Below are 17,478 nucleotides of genomic sequence, written 5' to 3'. Positions count from 1 at the left end.
TTTTTTTTTTTTTTTGGAAGATACTATTTTTATCCCAGTCCTACAGAGGAGGAAACTGAGGCTCCGTGAAGGTCAAGCTCCAGGGCCCACAGTGGTCAGTGGCACAGCCAGGGCTCCAGCCCTTGGCCCTAACCACACAGACTGTGCCCAGACATCACAAGAGATGGGGGCGTCCGGTCCCTCTAAGCTAGGAACACAGAGGCCCAGAGGGGAGGGGGAATGTGGCAGGTGGGAGGAGGCCCGGGGAAGCCAGAGAACCCGTCCATCTGCAGGCCCGGGTCACACCCCGCCGCCTTGCCTCCCGCCTACTTCCTTTGAGCCCTAGGGTGAAAAAAAACAAAACCGCTTCAGGCGGAGAGAGACCTCTGGCATCCAGATGGGTGCTCAGGTGCTCAGAATCCGTATGTGTGAGTAACCCGTCGTGTATAGAGGAAAACAGCTTGGATCTGAAAGGTTCCTTGTCTCTCCCAAAATGACTATTGGGTGTTTCTCTCTCCTGTCCCGGGAGCCAGATAAGCTGGGCGAGGCGGGGAGGAAAACACAGATGCCCAGTCTCTGCGGTGGAGGGTAGATTAAGGATGAGAGGAGCTTAAGGGCAAGGGAGGGAGGGTCTCAGGATGTGACTGTCATGAGCTTAAGGGACCAGAACCTTCCACCATCCCAGGGGTACCTGGAGGCAGGGCGTGAACAGACGAAACCTCTCCAGCTGCCCCGTGCGCCAGGGACCGGGACCAGACACCCCTCATGCAGCTGAAAGGTGGGACAGTCCACGCTGCACCCACGACCACTGTCCCAGTGGGCACCTCCCCATTCCTGGAGGGGCACGGAGGCCAGGTGCGGAGCCCCGCCTCCCCTACCAGGCCAAACCTGGCAGAAACACTGCCGCCAACCAGAGCCAACCCCGAGGGGAGGAAAGCAAAACGTGGGCCTTGGACTCTGGGGTCAGGAAGGCCGGGGCGAGCCCAGGCCCAGCCTCTCGCAGCTGCGTGGCCCCGGCAGGTGGCTTAGCGACTCCGGGCCTCAGCCGCCAACAGGGCCGCGCTGGGCCCTCACCGCGGGGCTGGGGTCGTCCACGCGCTCAGCACGGTGCCTGCACCCCCTCCCCTGACGGCATCCTACGTTTGTGAGACAAATACGACCATCAAGCGAGTGTGGATGAAAGCTGGAAATGTGTGGACGGCACATTTAGGAGAGAGGCCGGGCAGAGGCAGGGCTGGGGTGGGGGGGTGAGGCACGTGGAGCAGAGGAACATCCGGAACCCGAAGCCGCCCACCTGCCAGGTGACTCCGGTCCTGGCGACGGCCCCCCAGCACCCCACTCTGCCGCCCTCCACATCCCGGGAGACACCTCTCCTGCCGCAGCCATGAAGCCCCCAGCAGAGAGGATGAACTTGGCAGGCGGCAGTGGGGCAGCATCTCAGAAAGTCCTCTGACAGCACAAGACAGAAAAGTGCCCCACACTCCACACAGACGACAACCTCGGGGCGGGGGGGGTGCCTCGGGGGGGACTTGGGAGCGGGGCCCATCCCTGGAAAGACCCAGAGGCTACCAAGCCCACGGAGGGATGGGAGGCCAGGCGGCCGGCAGCCGGGGCCCCCTGCCTGCCTGGAGCAGCTCTCACCGGACACCATGTGCGCACGCTGCCTTTGAAACCAAAAGCACAAAACAGAACAAACCGACAGCAGCATTTATGGCCTGGAGTTTAAGTTGGCTCAGGGGAATGAGGAGTAGGTGTGTTAAAAAGAAGTGTTTTAGGGCTTCCCTGGTGGCGCAGTGGGTGAGAGTCCGCCTGCCGATGCAGGGGACGCGGGTTTGTGCCCCGGTCCGGGAAGATCCCACATGCCGCGGAGCGGCTGGGCCCGTGAGCCATGGCCGCTGAGCCTGCGCGTCCGGAGCCTGTGCTCCGCAACGGGAGAGGCCACAGCAGTGAGAGGCCCGCGTACCGCAAAATAAATAAATAAATAAAAATAAGTGTTTTAATCCTTATATAAACTCTGCAGAGATGACAAACAATCCCCACAAGACTGAAATGTCGTGCGTTTCTAGCAACACTGAAGCTTCCAAAGGCAGGGAGCCTCGCTTGGGGGCCACCCCCGTTCCCCCATCCCGGCCGCCGGCGCCCACGGCACGGCCCTGCCCCCTCTGCAGCCGTCCATTGTTATTGCTGTTTACCATTTGGGTTCAGAAACCAAAACAGTCACAGCAGCCCCAAGATGCTGACCGGAGCGCCCCGGAGAGCGTGGAGCCTCCGAGGACCAAGGACGCGGCGCGAGCAGAGGGCCGGGGGCCCCTCCCGGCCGAGCCCGAAGCTTCGCCCGAAGCTTCCCGGCTGAGCAGGGCACGCGGTTCATCCCACACGCGCGGTGCTGGCGCCTGATCCGGCACTGAAGCAGGTCTGCAGGGCCCCTGCCCTGACCTCTCTCCCGGGTCAAGCTCAGGGGCAGGTGCTAGGGGAGGGGCATCTACCGGGAGAAGCAGAGCCCCAGGCTTCAAAGGGCCGGGCCGCCCAGGGTGAGGGTGTGGAGGGGCGGGCAACACCCTCTGAGCACACATCACCTCCAGATGCTGGGCCGAGAGCTTTGGGTCCCCTCTGGCTGCTCTGTCTTCAGCCAACCCCCAGGAGGTGGCTGTCAGAAACCCCCTTTCACAGCAGAGGAAACAGGGGCCGGGGCACGGGCGGGGCACAGCACACAGCCCAGAAGTGGCGACCAGGATTTGAACCCGGGTCTGAGCGGGTACAGCACTGCACCCGTCTCCACCCCAGGGACGCGTCGGCGGCCGCCCCACTGCCCAGCAGCACACGAGGCCAGGCGCAAGGTGGGAAGTGGGTCCAGGGCGGGGCGGTGCTGCCCCCAGACGGCTTGGCCAGAATGAGTGGCCCAGGACCCCCCGGTGGTGGAGGAGTGGACGCCACACAGCTATCGGGAATGGGACGGAGGATGTGTGTGGATGGGGCAGGAGGAGACAAGGATGCCACGCTCTGCGGCCCAGACTTGAAGCGGGAGCCACAGCTGCTCACAACCGGACGGTGCGGAGCTGGCCTGGCCCCGTGGCTGGGCCTCGGGCACACAAGGAACCCCCAGAGACCGCGGCCTCGGGCACCCGCCCCCCACCGCGGGGCTGAACTTCACTTACAGGCCACGCGCCCCATTCCAGCTCAGAGCTGAGACAGCACCCGAGGGGAGCGGGTGCAGGCAGCAGGCTGCAGAGGGGCCCCTCCGGCCCCTCCTCGGGAGCCTGCCTGGGCTTCCTGAGCCCAGCCACCAGCCTTCTGCCCGTGGTCTTTCTCTGCATCTTTCTCTCCATCTTAATGCTTCACGAATCCCTTATTCTGTCTCCCCTCCAGAAGGTCAGACACATGTCAGGGGTCTCTGCCTCTTCTGCCCAAGGCCCGTAGGCAGATGGGACTTTGAGTAAATGATGGAGCGACCCTCCCCCAGCCGCCTGGGAGCAGGTGAGGGGAAGGCCGAGCCAGCCAGCCCAGCCATGTCTGGACTCAGGCACTGCGTGGCCCCCAGCCTGCTCACCCACGGAGGACCGTGCCAAGGCTGCTTTGTGGGCGAAGGGAGGAGTGAAGCGAAGGGCACGCCAGGCTCCAAGAGACCCGGGCGGATTGGCGAGAGGCCTCGGCCCCCGCAGCTGTGCGCCCCCAGGCCAGCCTGTCACCTCTCCATTGACGGGGGGCACGGCCGCCCAACCCAGTGCCTCACAGGGTCTCCCCAGGCCCAGGGGAGGCGCCCTGGCTGGGCTGCCAGGGAACAAAGTTTGTCAGGACAGGGCATGGCCAGGCAGCAGCGATCTGCCTGGGGGGCAGAGTGGGAACCCCCCCACCCCAGCTTCTGCCCCCACAGAGCCCCATCCCTGCAGCAACCACCCATCTCCAACCTTTAGTTACCTAAAGGCGTCCAGTTTTCACCAGCAGCTCAAGTGCCACCTCCTCCACGAAGCCCTCCGAGGTCTCTGCCCCCAGGGATCCAAACATCCGCACCTGCTGAGGACCAGCACAGCCCCGCACGGGACAGCAAGTCCCATCCCATCCAGCCCAGGAGCTCCTCGGAAGGAAGCGGCAGAGAGAGCGTGTGAGACCCCTTCCGGCAGGAGTCCCCGGTCACCCCCAGAGGAAGGGGCAGCGCTGCGGTCCATCAACCCTGGGCCCCTCCACTCCTGGGCCAAGGATCCTCCGTCCTTCCCCTCCCCACTCCCCCTACCTGGGGCCGAGTGGGAGGGGCTTAGGGGCTAGGGAAGGAGGGAGAGGCAAGCCCTGGGCCCCCTGGCATCCCACGAGGCTCTGCAGCAGCTGGGCCGCCAGAGGCAAGGTGAGGCCAGGTGGACGGGGAAGGCAGCTGGCCCAAGAGGCAGGCAGCGAGCCGGGGCCAGGGTCCGGCCAGCAGGAGCAAGCCGGCCAGCCGGGCGTGGGGTGGGGGCGCAGTGTTCTGAGACTTCGCGGGCCTGGTGGGAGGCCCACGCAGGTGGCCACCGTCACCCCCTTTCCAGGCAGGGAGAGTGAGGCTCAGCCAGGCCGGTGACACGTCAGCACCAGGATCCTCACGGCAGCCGAGTGGCCGAGCGTGGCCCCCTCCACTGCCATCTCAGGCAGCTCGTCGGGCTGAGAGCACGGCCTCAGCCTCGCGCGCTCCGGGGCCGAGAGGAGGTCACCCCACGGGGCTCAGCACGCTTTCTGGCACCAGGGAAGTGGTGAGGACGCTTTGTTCCGTGGACCACTTCCTGTCTCAGGAGCCCATGCCAAGGGCTCTGGATACAAACGGAGACGCGATTGCCAAGCGCGATGGGAACAGGGAGGGGGGAGCCCCGGGGACCAGGACACCTTCGCAGGCCCCGGGAAGGGCTCTGAGCAGACAAGCGGCAGCGAACCGGCCCACTGCCTGGTTCCACCCAGCCTACAGGCTAAGAAAGGTGTTTACATTTTCAAATGGCTGGGGAGAAAGAGAACAGTATTTCGTGACATGTGGGAAATATATGCAATTCACGTGTCATTCTTCACGAATACATGTTGGTGCACAGCCCCTCGCTCGTTCACAGATCATCAGCGCGGCACAATGAGGGCCGAGGTGCGTACCCGCGACAGGACCGTCTGGCCCACGGGGCCTGAAACATCTACTGCCTGGCCCTCGACAGATAACGTCTGCCCACCCCTGCTCTGGGAGTGGGTGGTGGCTGCCGGCTGGGCGCCAGGGGAGAAGCAGTTGGATTCAAGGGGCAGCCGGGAGGGAGGTCCACCTGGCAGGGTCTCAGTGGTAGGGCTGCAGGGCGTCTGCCCTGTCCTGGGAAGATGCAGCCACAGACGTGGCCCGGACACGGGGACAGGAGGCAGGGGCTGGAGGGCACCGCCCTGCCGGGGAGGCGACATCCTCGGTCACGTGGACCTCATGGCAGCAACGGGCTGAGATGAGGTACCGGGGCGGGGGGGGGTCACCTTGTGCCTCCTCACCTTGTCAGGCCCTGGGCCCACGCGCAGCAGGGCCCCCATTCCCGGCACGGAGACGCCCCATTTCCAGGGCCCAGACCACAGACAGATGAGGGCTGCCCCTCACGACGGACTCCCCACCCAACACAGCATTCTTCGCCGTTCCACCCCGGCAGCCCACGCCAAAGCCAGTTCTGTCATCAGCACACGTGGCACAAAGAAACCACATTCCACCAACGCCAGCTTGCGCCCACCCATGACCTGGGCAAGCGATGCCCGACGGCCGTCCCTGCCAGCTCCAGACCCAACCTCGGACCCTGCCCCACCCAGCCCTGCCAGTGACCCTCCAGCCAGCAGGTCAGCGCTAAAGACGAGACCCCGGTCCACCGGCTTCTGCTCTCCCCTCCCCCAACCCCACCCCCTGCTGCACAAACTGGGTGCCACAAACCCTGCCGCCGGGAAATGCTAATATTCGGGAAATCAGCGTCTCTCAACCTTCTTGTCAGTATCACCCCCCCTAAGGAGCCTTTCCAGGCATTGTCTTAATCGCCCTCCCCGCATGAAATTTTAATACCACAGATGTCCTGTATATCTGTCCTGTACTGTTCTTTTCTCTGGGTACATCTGTGCTTGATGCATAAAAAGAATATGATTTCTTCACCCCCGCAGATCTGATTTCTGCCCCCTTGGTCATGGATTACATAAAATGTATTATTAGAATTAACATTACACAGTTCTTTTCACTTCTTCAATATGACCACCAGGAATCTTAAGAGACAGATGCAGCCCACACATTTTCTACTTGACAGCACCGATACAGACAGAAGTACAAGTGTGGACACATGCAGCACACAGGCGGGGACACACACACACACACACACACACACACGCCTGGGTTAACTCAGAGGTGCACACTGCCCAGGTCTCAGGGCTGAGACACCCCAGCACAGGTGCACCTACACCCAGATCCTGGTTGCTACATGTGCCTCTGCACTGCGGACCCGGAGCTCCTTCCACAAACGGCTGATTCCGGAGCTGGACAAAATAAAATACAAGATGAGCTCAGATATCTTGTGCCAGGAAGGAGACAGAGCTCACAAAATGATGGGAACGTGTCAAAAAGACACACGGAAGCAGCCTGAAGCAGTTGCCACTGGTCAGACCTGAGACCATCTGAGCGTCAAAAGAGAGTGACGGTAACAGATGAGAATCTGTGGAATAGGATAGGAAGCCACAATCCACAGTGGTAGACGAAAAGAGGAAGAGAAGAGGGAGGGAGGGAGGGAGGGAGGGAGGGAGGGAGGACTGATCCTGTCACTGTCTCAAAGCACCTTCTCAAGAATATTCGTGACCTACAAGGGGGATTGGAGGGCCTTCGTGGCGCAGCCGTCCGGCAAACAGCGCCGGCGTCAAGCGATTACAGCCAACACCCCCAGCAAGGGGACGCTTGGAAACCACGTGCCACCTGCTAGACAGGATGCCAGGAGAAGGCAACGGTGTGCTCACTCCACCCTCTCCGGGTGCAAAGCCCGAATCCAACGCGAGGAAACGGCAGATGAACCCAAAGGGAGGGACATTCTGCAACAAAAGGGGCCTGTCGCCTTCAAAGGCATCCAGGTCGGGAAAATCAAGGTGAGGCGGAGGGGCCGCCCCAGCCCCCAGGTGGACCATTTGCTGAAATGGGCATTTGTGGAGACGCGCGCTGAAGCTCGAGGGGATTCCAAGGCGGCACCATCCCCACTGTTTTCCGGGTTCAGGTGGCTGCAGAGGGGACCTTCTTCTGTAGGAAACATGTGAGGGTGCAGGGCACCAACTTACTCTCGAGTTCACACTTAAAACGAAACCTGGGGCTTCCCTGGTGGCGCGGTGGTTAAGAATCCACCTGCCAGTGCAGGGGGCACGGGTTCCATCCCTGGTCCGGGAAGATCCCACATGCTGCGGAGCAACTAAGCCCGTGCGCCGCAACTACTGAGCCTGCGCTCTAGAGTCCGTGTGCCACAACTACTGAAGCCCGCGTGCCTGGAGCCTGTGCTCCGTAACGAGAGAAGCCACCACGATGAGCAGCCCTCGACAACTAGAGAAAGCCCGCGCACAGCCACGGAAGACTCAGAGCAGCCGATAAATAAATAAATAAATAAAATCTAAAAAAAAACCAAAAACAAAACCTGACTTGAAAAGAAAAGGCGTCCTAGTTTCCGCTGGAATCGGCCTCCGTGTCCCTGCTCCCCGGCAGCCCAGGCATCACACCCCTTGGCCTCGGGAACCGCGTCCCCCTGCCTGCACTTGGGAGCTCTCAGGACACTTAAAGGCCACTTCTTCATCCACAGGCACCTCAACAACCTGTTGTGTGTCCTGCTCACCTGAAAGCATCTCAGAGCAGGGACTGGGCCCTTGCCTGGCAGGGCAGGGGCTCGCAATTATTCCTCGAAGGAAGGACCGGAATGACACGGCAGCAAAGGGAGGCCCGGCTCGGCGGGACCCGGAGACCCCTCGGGAGGGCTCACACCAGTCCGGAGGGGGAGGGATTCACCGTCCTGGGTTCAGGACAGTGAGCTACGAGCGTGGCTCCGAGGGACGCTTGTTTACTAAAGCAAAGTGTGCAAAACGCAGGGTGAGAGGTACATACCCGGTTCACGGGTGGGGGGCAGGTCAAGGGCCAGGCTCGCAACGCTTCAGGATGGGAGAAGAGTGAAATCAGAGGAGGCTTCCTAGAGGAGGCAGCCACTAGACTAGCTCCTACAGGAAGAACCAGGACAAAAGGAGGGGTAGTCTTCCAGCATGGGCCCGACACACGATGGACCCTGATGGAAAAGGCTTAGGGGAGGGGGGCGCAGGCTGGAACGTCGGCACAAGGCAGGGACGGGAAGGACTTGAAGCTAGAGGTGTGGGCATGGGGGAGCTCTCTCTGCCGTGTCCCTGCAGACGAGCTTCCCAGCCTTGTTCTACGGAGAGGAGGCCTGCCGGGGTGGGGGGGCAGGAGGCCGGGCGGGTGGTGCCCTAAAGATTCAGACTGCAGACCAAACGCAAGGGCCATCTGCCGGCATCAGCAACCTCGGGACCTCGTAACTGAAGCTGTCCCAGACGCACGCGGTCTCCTATTAGGATCAGCAGATCTGGCCGCACCGCATTACTTTAATTAAACCCAACGTGGCTGCCAGGCATTTTGGATAAAAAAAAATAAAGCACACCCGACCAGATCCAGAAGGGCAGGACAAGGGGCAACTTGGATCTGCCTGTGAACCCCTCCTAGCACCTGGCTCTATACACAGCAGATGCTCGGTAAATGTGTGTGCCTGTTATGCGCCCTTGGGGCCAATAACCCAGCTGAGATCCACGCAGCAAACGGGAGGGGCACTCGACGCGCGATCCTTGGAAAACAGGATGTCACCGGTCACAGGAGAAGCCAGGGCGGCATTCTGGAACGAGGGGACGTCAGGCAAGGCCTCTGAGCTGGACGGGTCCACGTGAGGGCACAGAGTGACAGCAGGAAGATGGGAGGGCCCTGCCCACTCGCCAGCAAAGTGTCCAGATCGCCCAGGAAACAGGCACGCACTCCCCACCCCATCCATCCCATGGAAACAGACACACACCGTGAACACCCTGAGGAGCGGGCCAGGAGCATCCCTCAGAAACTCAGCGGGACGGCAGAGGGAAGGCTTCTGAAATACACGGTCCTGGAAGGGAGCCCTCAGTCCAGGGGTTAGTTTTACCACTTACTACCTGTGTGACGTGGGGTGAGTCGCTTCACCTCTCTGAGCTGTAGCTGTCTCATTCATGGAACAGGGGGGACATACGCCTCCCAGAATCATGACTCGCTCAGGGCAGGTGGGTAAGAAAAGGCAGCCGTGATTCTTCTCGTGATGCCACCACCACGGACCAGGAGGACCACGTCGTCTCCCCTCCTCCTTGGAGGGAAGCTCCCCAGACAGCAAAGAAAGCCACACAGACAGACCGCCATGTTCCTCTCCCCAGCCCTGCACGGCCATACATGGTCAAGAGAATTGTTTCTTTAATCGTGAATACACAGATGGGGCCATGCGCCTTAACCCAGCCATCCCTGTACCAGCAAGAGACACACAAAGATGGGTGTGACCAGCCCCACCCTCCGTAAGAGGACAGGCAGGGGAGACCAGCCCTCAGACACCAGGGGCCACACCTGCCCAGATAAGATCTCTAAGGTTCATCCAGGGCAGCACTAAGGATGTTCTCTACCCTCCCCTCACCGAGTCCTCACAACCTGGCTATGAGGCAGCCACTAGTACTGTCCTCATTACATAGATTGGGAAACTGAGGCCCCCAAAGCGGTCACTCCAGGGAGGTGACAGTGCCAGGTTTCAATAAGAGCACATGGCCATGAAGACACAGACACTCGCCCATCCGGGTCTCCCTACTGCCCAGCCCCCCGACACTCCTTCATCCGGGCTGGAGCAGGGGGGCTCAAGGAGGCTGTGCCGGGTCAGCGTTGCTGGCCCAAGGATGGCTCCAGGGACCCCAGGAAGCGCAGGGGCTGAGCCAGGCCACCTACCACAGCCAGCGCGCCCTCTCCCCCTTCCTGGCCAAACACAGCTGGGAGGGGCAGCTCCGGGACCCAGCCAAGGCCCCCAGCCACTCCCGGCCGTGCCCTGGGCCCCAGGCTCTCTACCAGTCAGCCAGGAGCCAGCAAGCCTGGGCAGCCCCTGCAGTTCACAGCCAGAGGCAGACACTCCCGCTCAAGCCCCAGCTCTGCCCTCAGCGGCTCCAACACCCTCAGTTCCCCCAGCTGCAAAATGGGGTAAGTATGTCCCAGCCCCCGGGGGGTGAGGGCAGAGGAGAGGACTGGATCTGAGGGCACCCGGCCCCGGGAACTCAGGCTACTTAGCACTGAGAGGGCCCAGAATAGTTCTGGCTTCAGTGGGACCTGGGGACCAGACGGCAGGCCAGGGCTCCCTCCCTGGGCCGTCCGCTTCCCGTGGAGTGGGAGGGTGGCCCCCTGCCCCCGTCCCCTCAAGACTCTTGGTCAGCGGCCACCCCCATCCTCCCTGAAGGGGGGGAATGCCCCCATCTCCTTGGAAATGCGGTCACAGCCAAAGGGCAGAGGCCACGCAGTCCAGCCTGGAAAAGCAGTGACTCACTCCATCCTCCTCCCCCCAGCCCGTTTCAGCTGTCACTGGCTTGTGAAGGCCAGAGGGTCACAGAAGAAGGGGCTGTGGGGTGAGCAGGAAGGTTGCTCCTGGGCAGTGCTGGCCAGACCTGGGGTGGCCCCTGGCCCCGCTGGGCACCCGGGGCCCCTTCAGAGGTGCTGGGGTGGGGGTCGCGGAACCCGGGGTGGGGGCAGGACAGCAGCCTCCACTCTGCTTAAGTCTTCGCCAAGTTCCCTCTAAGGGGCCACGAAAGGCAGCGCCCGCCGGCCAAGCAGACATTTTCCTGCCCGCCCGGCAGCCACATGCGCGTCGGCCGCGACAAAGGCCACACTGGAGGGTACCGGGAAGCATGAGGGGCTCCTGTTCCCACCAAGTCGCGCGACCCTGGGGGACTGGCGCTGCTTGCCACCCCCCCAAAGGGTTCGGGAGGAGGCTGAGGCCGGCGAGGGGGCGGTGCCCCCAGCCCAGGGCTCCCGGCTCCCCGCCCCGCCGGGCCCCTTCCGCCGCGCCCCGAGCCCCTGTCTTCCAGGGCGTCCAGCCACCAGGCGCGAAGCCAGGGACCTTACACCTGACGAGGCCACCGGCTCGGCGGGATCCTGGGGTCGGCGGCGGGGCCGGGGGGGGGCACTCGCTGCTTCCCGGGGCCCAGGCCCGGGAGAGGGGGCGGCAGTGGTGAGCGCCCCGCCGGGGTTCGAGCGCCCCTCACCCCGGGAGGCGCAGGCCCAGCAGCGGGTGCTCCCAGGCAGGGCCCGGAGGCGGCGGAGGCGCAGCCCAGGCTTGGGGCACTTTGCCAACTTCGTGCCTCCCGGGGTCGCCCCTCGGAGGAGCCGGTTCCGAGGCCCGGGGCGCGCCGCCGCTCCGCTCACCGTCCCGCCGCCTGCCGACGTCCCCGAGCCCGCCGCTCTGACCGGGGTCCCGGGACCGCAAACCAGGGCCCCTCCCGGCGCGCCCGGACCCTCACCTGGGACATCTGCGGCCGGAAGTTGACGTCCTTGAGGTCGATGGAGCCGGGGGAGAGGTTGTGCAGCAGCTGGCACAGGAGGACGCCGTCGCGCAGCGCCTGGGCCAGGTCGAAGACCACGGCCGAGGGCCACACGACCCGGTGGTTGGGCGGCAGGACCTTGCAGTCGATGAGCCAGCGGCCGCACTGCCGCCACTGCTCCATGGCGCCCGCGGCGCCCACCCGCCCGCCGCTCGCTGGGCCGGCCGGCTCAGGGCAGCGCTCCGGCCGAAGTGCAGCGGCCGCGGGGCATCCCGCCCGCCCGCGCGGGGCTCGGCGGCCGGGGCGGGGCTTCGCGCGGGCGGCCCCGGGTCTCCGCTGCGCCGCCGCGCGTCCCTCCTCTTCCTCCTCCGGCTCCTAGCGCGCCGCAGCTCCCGCCCACGTGCGGCCGTGGGGCAGCCGCCGGGCAGCGCGTCGGACCCCCGCTTCACACACACAAGTCCCCCCGGGCCCCGGGCCGGCCTCCGCGCAGCCCGCCACCGCAGCGCCCCGCGATCCGCCCCGCCGGGCGCCGCATTCTGCGCTCGGGGCGCTCCGCGGCCGCCGAAGCTTCTGCCCCGCCCGAGACAAAGGCCCGGCGGGTCGCCTGCTCCGCGCGTCCGGGGCCTGGGCCGCCCTCGCCGCCGCCGCCGCTTTGTTCGCCCCGCCTTCGCGCTCAGCGCTCCACGCCCGGGGCTCCGACTCCGCGGTTCCGCAGCTCCAGGGCGCGGGGGGCGCGGGGGCGCGGCCACTGGCGGGGTGGGGGCGGGGCCGGCGCGCTCGCCTGGCACCGCCCCCGCCCGACCCCCCCCACTTCCTGCCCGGCTGCCGCTCACAAAAGTTGCAGAGGGCGGGGGTTGCGGCGCGGCCGGAGCCCGGGGTCCGCCGACTTCTGCGAGGGGCACCAAGATTTTGAGGAAGCTCTGCGCCCGGGGCGCGCGAGCTCGCCTGTGGAGTGATGGTCGGTCGTTGTTTCTGCGTCTCTCCTGCGTCTCAGGAGGAGCTCAGGAGGTGGCCCCTGTCGCTCTGGGGGGCCTCCGCACGGTCCTTCGGGAAGGACAGACCCTGGAGGGAGCACCGACTGCGCGGAGTCGTCCCGCGCCCTCTCGGTCCACCAATTGGTCCCCACGGGAGAACTCGAGGCGGGAGGCACCCGGGCCGGGGACTCGCCCAGATCCCCTGCCTATCCTGTGCGCTGGCTAGGGACCCGCAGGAAGCCCCCCGACCTCGCACAAAGGCCGGGATTCGCCTGTTTTGAAACCCAGAGGCCTGCCACTCGCAGCTGCCCAGAGGGCAAATCCTGGCGTCCGAGATGGAAGATGTGACATAAGTTAAGTGGGAGAGAGGGAAAGAGATGCGGCCAGACCCGGCCCTGGGTAGCGCCCGCCGCCATGCTGGCTGCGGGGTCTACTGACCGAGCCTTGAACTCCTTCCTGGGCCACGCCCTCCGGGAGGGGGTGGGCAGTGTTCTCTGGCCTGTGACAGTGGGAGGGCTTCTAGAACAGAAAGAGCCCATCTGGCGACGAAATGATACGGGTCCTGGCTCAGCTGTTAGGAGCCCTGGGCTCTCAGCCGGGTGACCCTAGGCAAGTCTGATCCCCCCTCTAAGACTGGCTCAGTCATGGGGTGAGCCTGGGGGTGACCAGTCTCTGAGCAGCCCCACACACTTGGGTTGAACCCTGGGGCAGCACCCGGCAGCCGCCCCTATGGCCCAGTTCCCCCCTTCCTTTGGCATTCCTGGGGCAGGAGCCAGAGCAGGGTGACACCCCTACCTCATTGCGAGCCCAGTGAGGGTCCCCTGAGCCCTCTGTTCTGGGCAGTGGCCTCTGCAGAGAGTCAGGCTGGCCCCTTCCCAAACTGAAGAGGAAGCATGGGGACCCAGGCAAGGTTCTGGCCCACAGAGAGGAGCGGAGGAGGGGGCTGGGCTCCCAGGGCACACCCCAGACTCTGGCAGGAGTAAAATCAGGCCAAGTGACTGGTGAGCTCCAAGTTCCTGTCCAGGCATCCTTCCTCCGAGGAAACGGGTGCGGCACCTTCTTGAACACGGACAGGAAGGAGCCTGCCTCAGACGGGTGAGATCGAGCCTGCCTTGCCCGAGACAAAAGGAGATGACCCCGCGGCAGCAGGCGGCTTCTTCTAGCATCACCCCGAGAAATCACAAAGCGGGGGACAGAGCCTGACTCCCGGCGCCTCCAGCCGCCCCCGGCCCCAGAACCTGCACAGGACCCCCCCCCACCCTCTCTGTAGAATGGGGAGTGCCCCATCCCGTCAGAATCGCTGGTGAGGACTGAACAGAAGTAATCATCCAGGTGCTTTGCACAGTGCTTGGGGCAGAATGGGGCACACTATTCGTGTCCTCACTGTTCTTGGCCTTTTTGCCTGGACAGGGAACCAACCTAGAGGATGAGCCCGGGCTGGGACGCAGGCAGCCAGCCACCCTCCAGCCATCAGCACCGATGATCGTCTGCTGCCCCCTGGTGGGTGCAGAGGGCACTGTCACCACCTGGCTGCCCCTTGGCGGGACGCTGCCCAGCGGCAGGAAGATCAGGTTTGGCCTGGAGAATAGCCAAGTCAGGAGACGCAGGCCTCACTGCTGTGTGTTAGCCAATCGCAACACCTTCCTGACCCCCAGTGTCCTACTGGGGACACTGGCCCACCTGTGTACCTCACAGGGTTGGGGGAGGCTCCGCAGGGTGGCTGGGTGTGAGTGAATGAATGACTGCATGAATGCAACCTGATAGGAAGCCTCCTCCAAACACTTGGCGTGGGTGTCGTGAGCAGGTGCGGAGTCCACGTCTTCTCAGACTCAGAGCCGTTTGCCGGGACCGCCCACGGCACACCTCCAGGGGGACGCAATTCCCATCACATTCTATAGAGGTGGCACCCTGGAGAGGAGCCCGCAGGCCACAAGTGAACGGTACCCTCTGGGGGTTGCCTCTCAGCGTGGCCCCCCTTTAGCGCCGTGAGTGAGAAAGGCCCACACGAAGCACTGGGACAGCCCGCAGGAGAGGCGGGAAGCTGGGCGTCCCAGTTCAGTGGCGTGGATGAAACCCTTGGGGCAGGAAGTCACCTACCCCAAAGTAAGGGAGGAGGGTCACGGGCCCCCGCTTACTGGGCCCCTCAGCCTCCCCCTGCGCCACCCTTGCCCCCTTCAGTCTGTCCTCTGCAGCCAGCAAGGCCCCAGTGAAACCTTGGTGAGGCCCTGTCACCCTCCTGCCCAGACGGGGGGCCCTTCGTGGCTTCCCCCTCACCAGAGATAAAATCAAATCTCATCGCTTGCAGGTCCCATGTGGCGCGTCCCCTCCCCGGATGACGTCATTCCCACAGCCCTCCGGCCACGCCCAGCGGCGCCCCCACCTCAGGGCCTTTTGCACCTGCCACCCCTCTGCCTGGGATTCTTGCCCGGATGGCCACATGGCTCACACCCTCACTTCCTCTGCTGACCCTCTCCCGCTATGAGACTCCTTCTCTGCAGTTTCCGCCACGGTGTCTGTTGCTCGGTCGCATCCCTCTAGATTGTCAGCTCTGTGGCAGCAGGGGCCATCTCTGTCCTGTCCCCAGTTCACTCCCAGCACTGCAAACTGGGCTCAGCCCCTGGTAGGTAGTCGAAAAAGAGTCGTTAAATGAAACACCAAATAAGGGCCTCCCTGGCAGGCCAGTGGTTAGGACTCCGAGCTCTCACTGTGGGGGACACGGGTTCAATCCCTGGTCCAGGAACTAAGATCCCGCGAGCCGCGTGGCGCCGCCGAAAGAAACAAAAATTCAAATGCGAAATAAATAAACCAACAGGTCAGCAAAGCACTGCAGCTACGACTTGAAAATCCAGTTCTCTGCGTTCGTAGAAGTCACAGAAATGGGTAAAACTGATACAAAGGTTTAAAAACTAGGCTGTGCCATCTGTTGATTTGTAGCATATCTCACCATTGTTATATGAATCTATAACGTTACACCCTGTGAGATTTGCACTGACTTAGCATATTATTCTAACTATTCACGACTAATAGCCACTCCCATTTCTTAAGTGCTGCGTGGCTCGCCTCAGGGCTTTGTGTGTGCCTGGCCTCCGTTAAGCCTCACGGTGAGAGTAAGAGTCATTGCCCTGGGCGGTTAAACACAGAAGCCGAGCACGCTGGGAACTGCCCAGCATCACCCAGCGAGGTGCAAAGGAGCCTCCCCGGCACCTGCTCACGCACCCAAATCTCGCTGTTGCAAAGGGTTTCCATGCCTGGAACCGAGAGCTGTCGGTCGACATGCTGGTTTGGGTGGACAGGAGACCAAGGAGACGGGAAAATGCTGTGGTGTCTAGAACACGGAGATCCTGACTCAGCACGTAGATCCTGAATTCAACAGCCTTCAAAGGCCAGCACGCACACACCCACTGCAGAAGTGGGTGCGAGCACGGCCAGCAGCAGCAGAGCTGGCTGGGAAGGGGCTGATGGGGACGCAGCCTGTGTCTGAGCTGAAGGAGGACAGGGTGTGGAAGTGCCGCCACCGGCCTCGAGCTCCTGGAAGCCTGGTGGCTGCAGGGTCCCGGCGGGCCCCAAAGGAGGCCTTTGGAGGGAGGTCGGCCGACAGGCTGCGGCCGCTTCGTGGGAGCCGCCCCGCTTCTGCCTCGCAGGGAATGACCGTCCAGCTCCAGGCCATGCGCGTTGCTATTCTGTTGTCAGGAGATGGTCACGGAGCTTGAGGACCGGCCGATGTTAGGCATTGGGCAGAGGCAGGGTTGGAGCCCTCGTCTGAATCCTAAGTCTGTCTCCTGCGATGCCTCCTGCTGGGGACTTTGCTTCTTCTGGCTGGAGGCTTCTCTGCCCATCCAAACACCCCAGACCGGTCCTTTCCTCACAGGCCTCCTCTGATGACCAGGTTTCCCCCAGAATGCCAAGGGCTGCTGCGAGGTCTCGCTGCTTCCTCGCAACAGGGCCCTGATTCCATAGCCAGGGACTCAGGGACGTGCTGGGAGCTTCTCCTGCAAAGGCCCTCCCCCGAAGCTGCAGTCCACCCATCCCTCCCACATCGCTCTGTCCATCCCTCCTTTATCCTTCCACCCATCCCTCCATCCCTCCACCCGTCCAACCCACCCATCCCTCCTGCATCCCCCCCCCCCCCAGAATGCATTTACTAAGCACAGGCCTTGTTCTTGGGGTAGGGGAAGTGAAAGTTTTGACTCTTCCCAACGTGACTGGGTGAAGGACTTATTCTCATGTCCAAACCGCGTGAACACACACATTTTGCAAATTCCATTTGTAGCTGCATCATGCCAGTTCAGCTGTCACGATTTCCTGGGAAACCATAGGTGTAGAAAAAGGCCTCTGGCCCGCCGTGGAGTCAGATTACACCCCACTGAACTGCTGGGTGTGGGCTTTTTACGTTTTGTTTGAAAAGGCAAAATGCAGACTTTTCACTGCTTGTGCTTCGACTTTCAAAATTAAGTCAAATGCCATGGTCCATGGATTGTACCCCTGACTGTGACCTCTGACCTCTCACCTCCAGTGGGGTTTGTCGTGGTACCTCCTACCCCCCCTGGTTCCGGGCAGCTTCCCCGGAGTCCTGTTCGGGGCTTGGGTCTCTTCGAGAGGCGCCTGTGAGGTCAGGGTGCAGGGTTACTTAAGGCTCTAAGGAGGGGGGAGGGCCTCCAGGACTTAATTCATTTGTGGGCGTGAGGCTGAGAAGCCGGTATTTGGGGGCAGATCCCAGATTTCTGCAGGAGCCCCATCACTGTGACCCCAGCAGGCCACCTCAGCGAAGGTCAGAGGGGGGCGTCCAGTCTGGCCGAGGGAAGCCCCATGCGGCTGGTTGTACATTACGGGACCCAAGGGGTGGCCCGGGTGCCGCTGCCGTTGAAGGTGGTCCTGGGCCGGCTCAGCCTTGACATTGGCTGCCAGGAGCTCGGGCTGTCATTGAAAGGAGGAAGCACACCGTGGTATTCAGAACACAGAGCCGTGGAGAGCCCTGGTC

General features: G+C 63.0%; 1 protein-coding gene across 5 annotated transcripts in view; it reads right to left on the bottom strand.

Moving 5' to 3' along the window:
- The window catches only part of VAV2 (vav guanine nucleotide exchange factor 2), a 177,542-nt gene extending 164,623 nt beyond the window's left edge, over positions 1-12,919 (bottom strand). For 3 of the 5 annotated variants that reach the window (XM_079927729.1, XM_079927732.1, XM_079927733.1), the window contains exon 1: positions 11,506-12,919. In XM_079927729.1, the coding sequence (XP_079783855.1) occupies positions 11,506-11,709 (204 nt within the window). In that variant the 5' untranslated portion in view covers positions 11,710-12,919. The remainder of the gene's footprint in view (positions 1-11,505) is intronic. The other 2 variants (XM_079927730.1, XM_079927731.1) reach the window with 1 other exon arrangement.
- Between the last annotated feature and the right edge of the window lie 4,559 nt (positions 12,920-17,478).

This window comes from Stenella coeruleoalba, assembly GCF_951394435.1.
Source record: "Stenella coeruleoalba genome assembly, chromosome: 7".
NCBI lineage: Eukaryota > Metazoa > Chordata > Mammalia > Artiodactyla > Delphinidae > Stenella > Stenella coeruleoalba.
The sequence above is the reverse complement of the archived record's forward strand: the minus strand, read 5'-3'. Positions and strand labels throughout refer to the sequence as shown.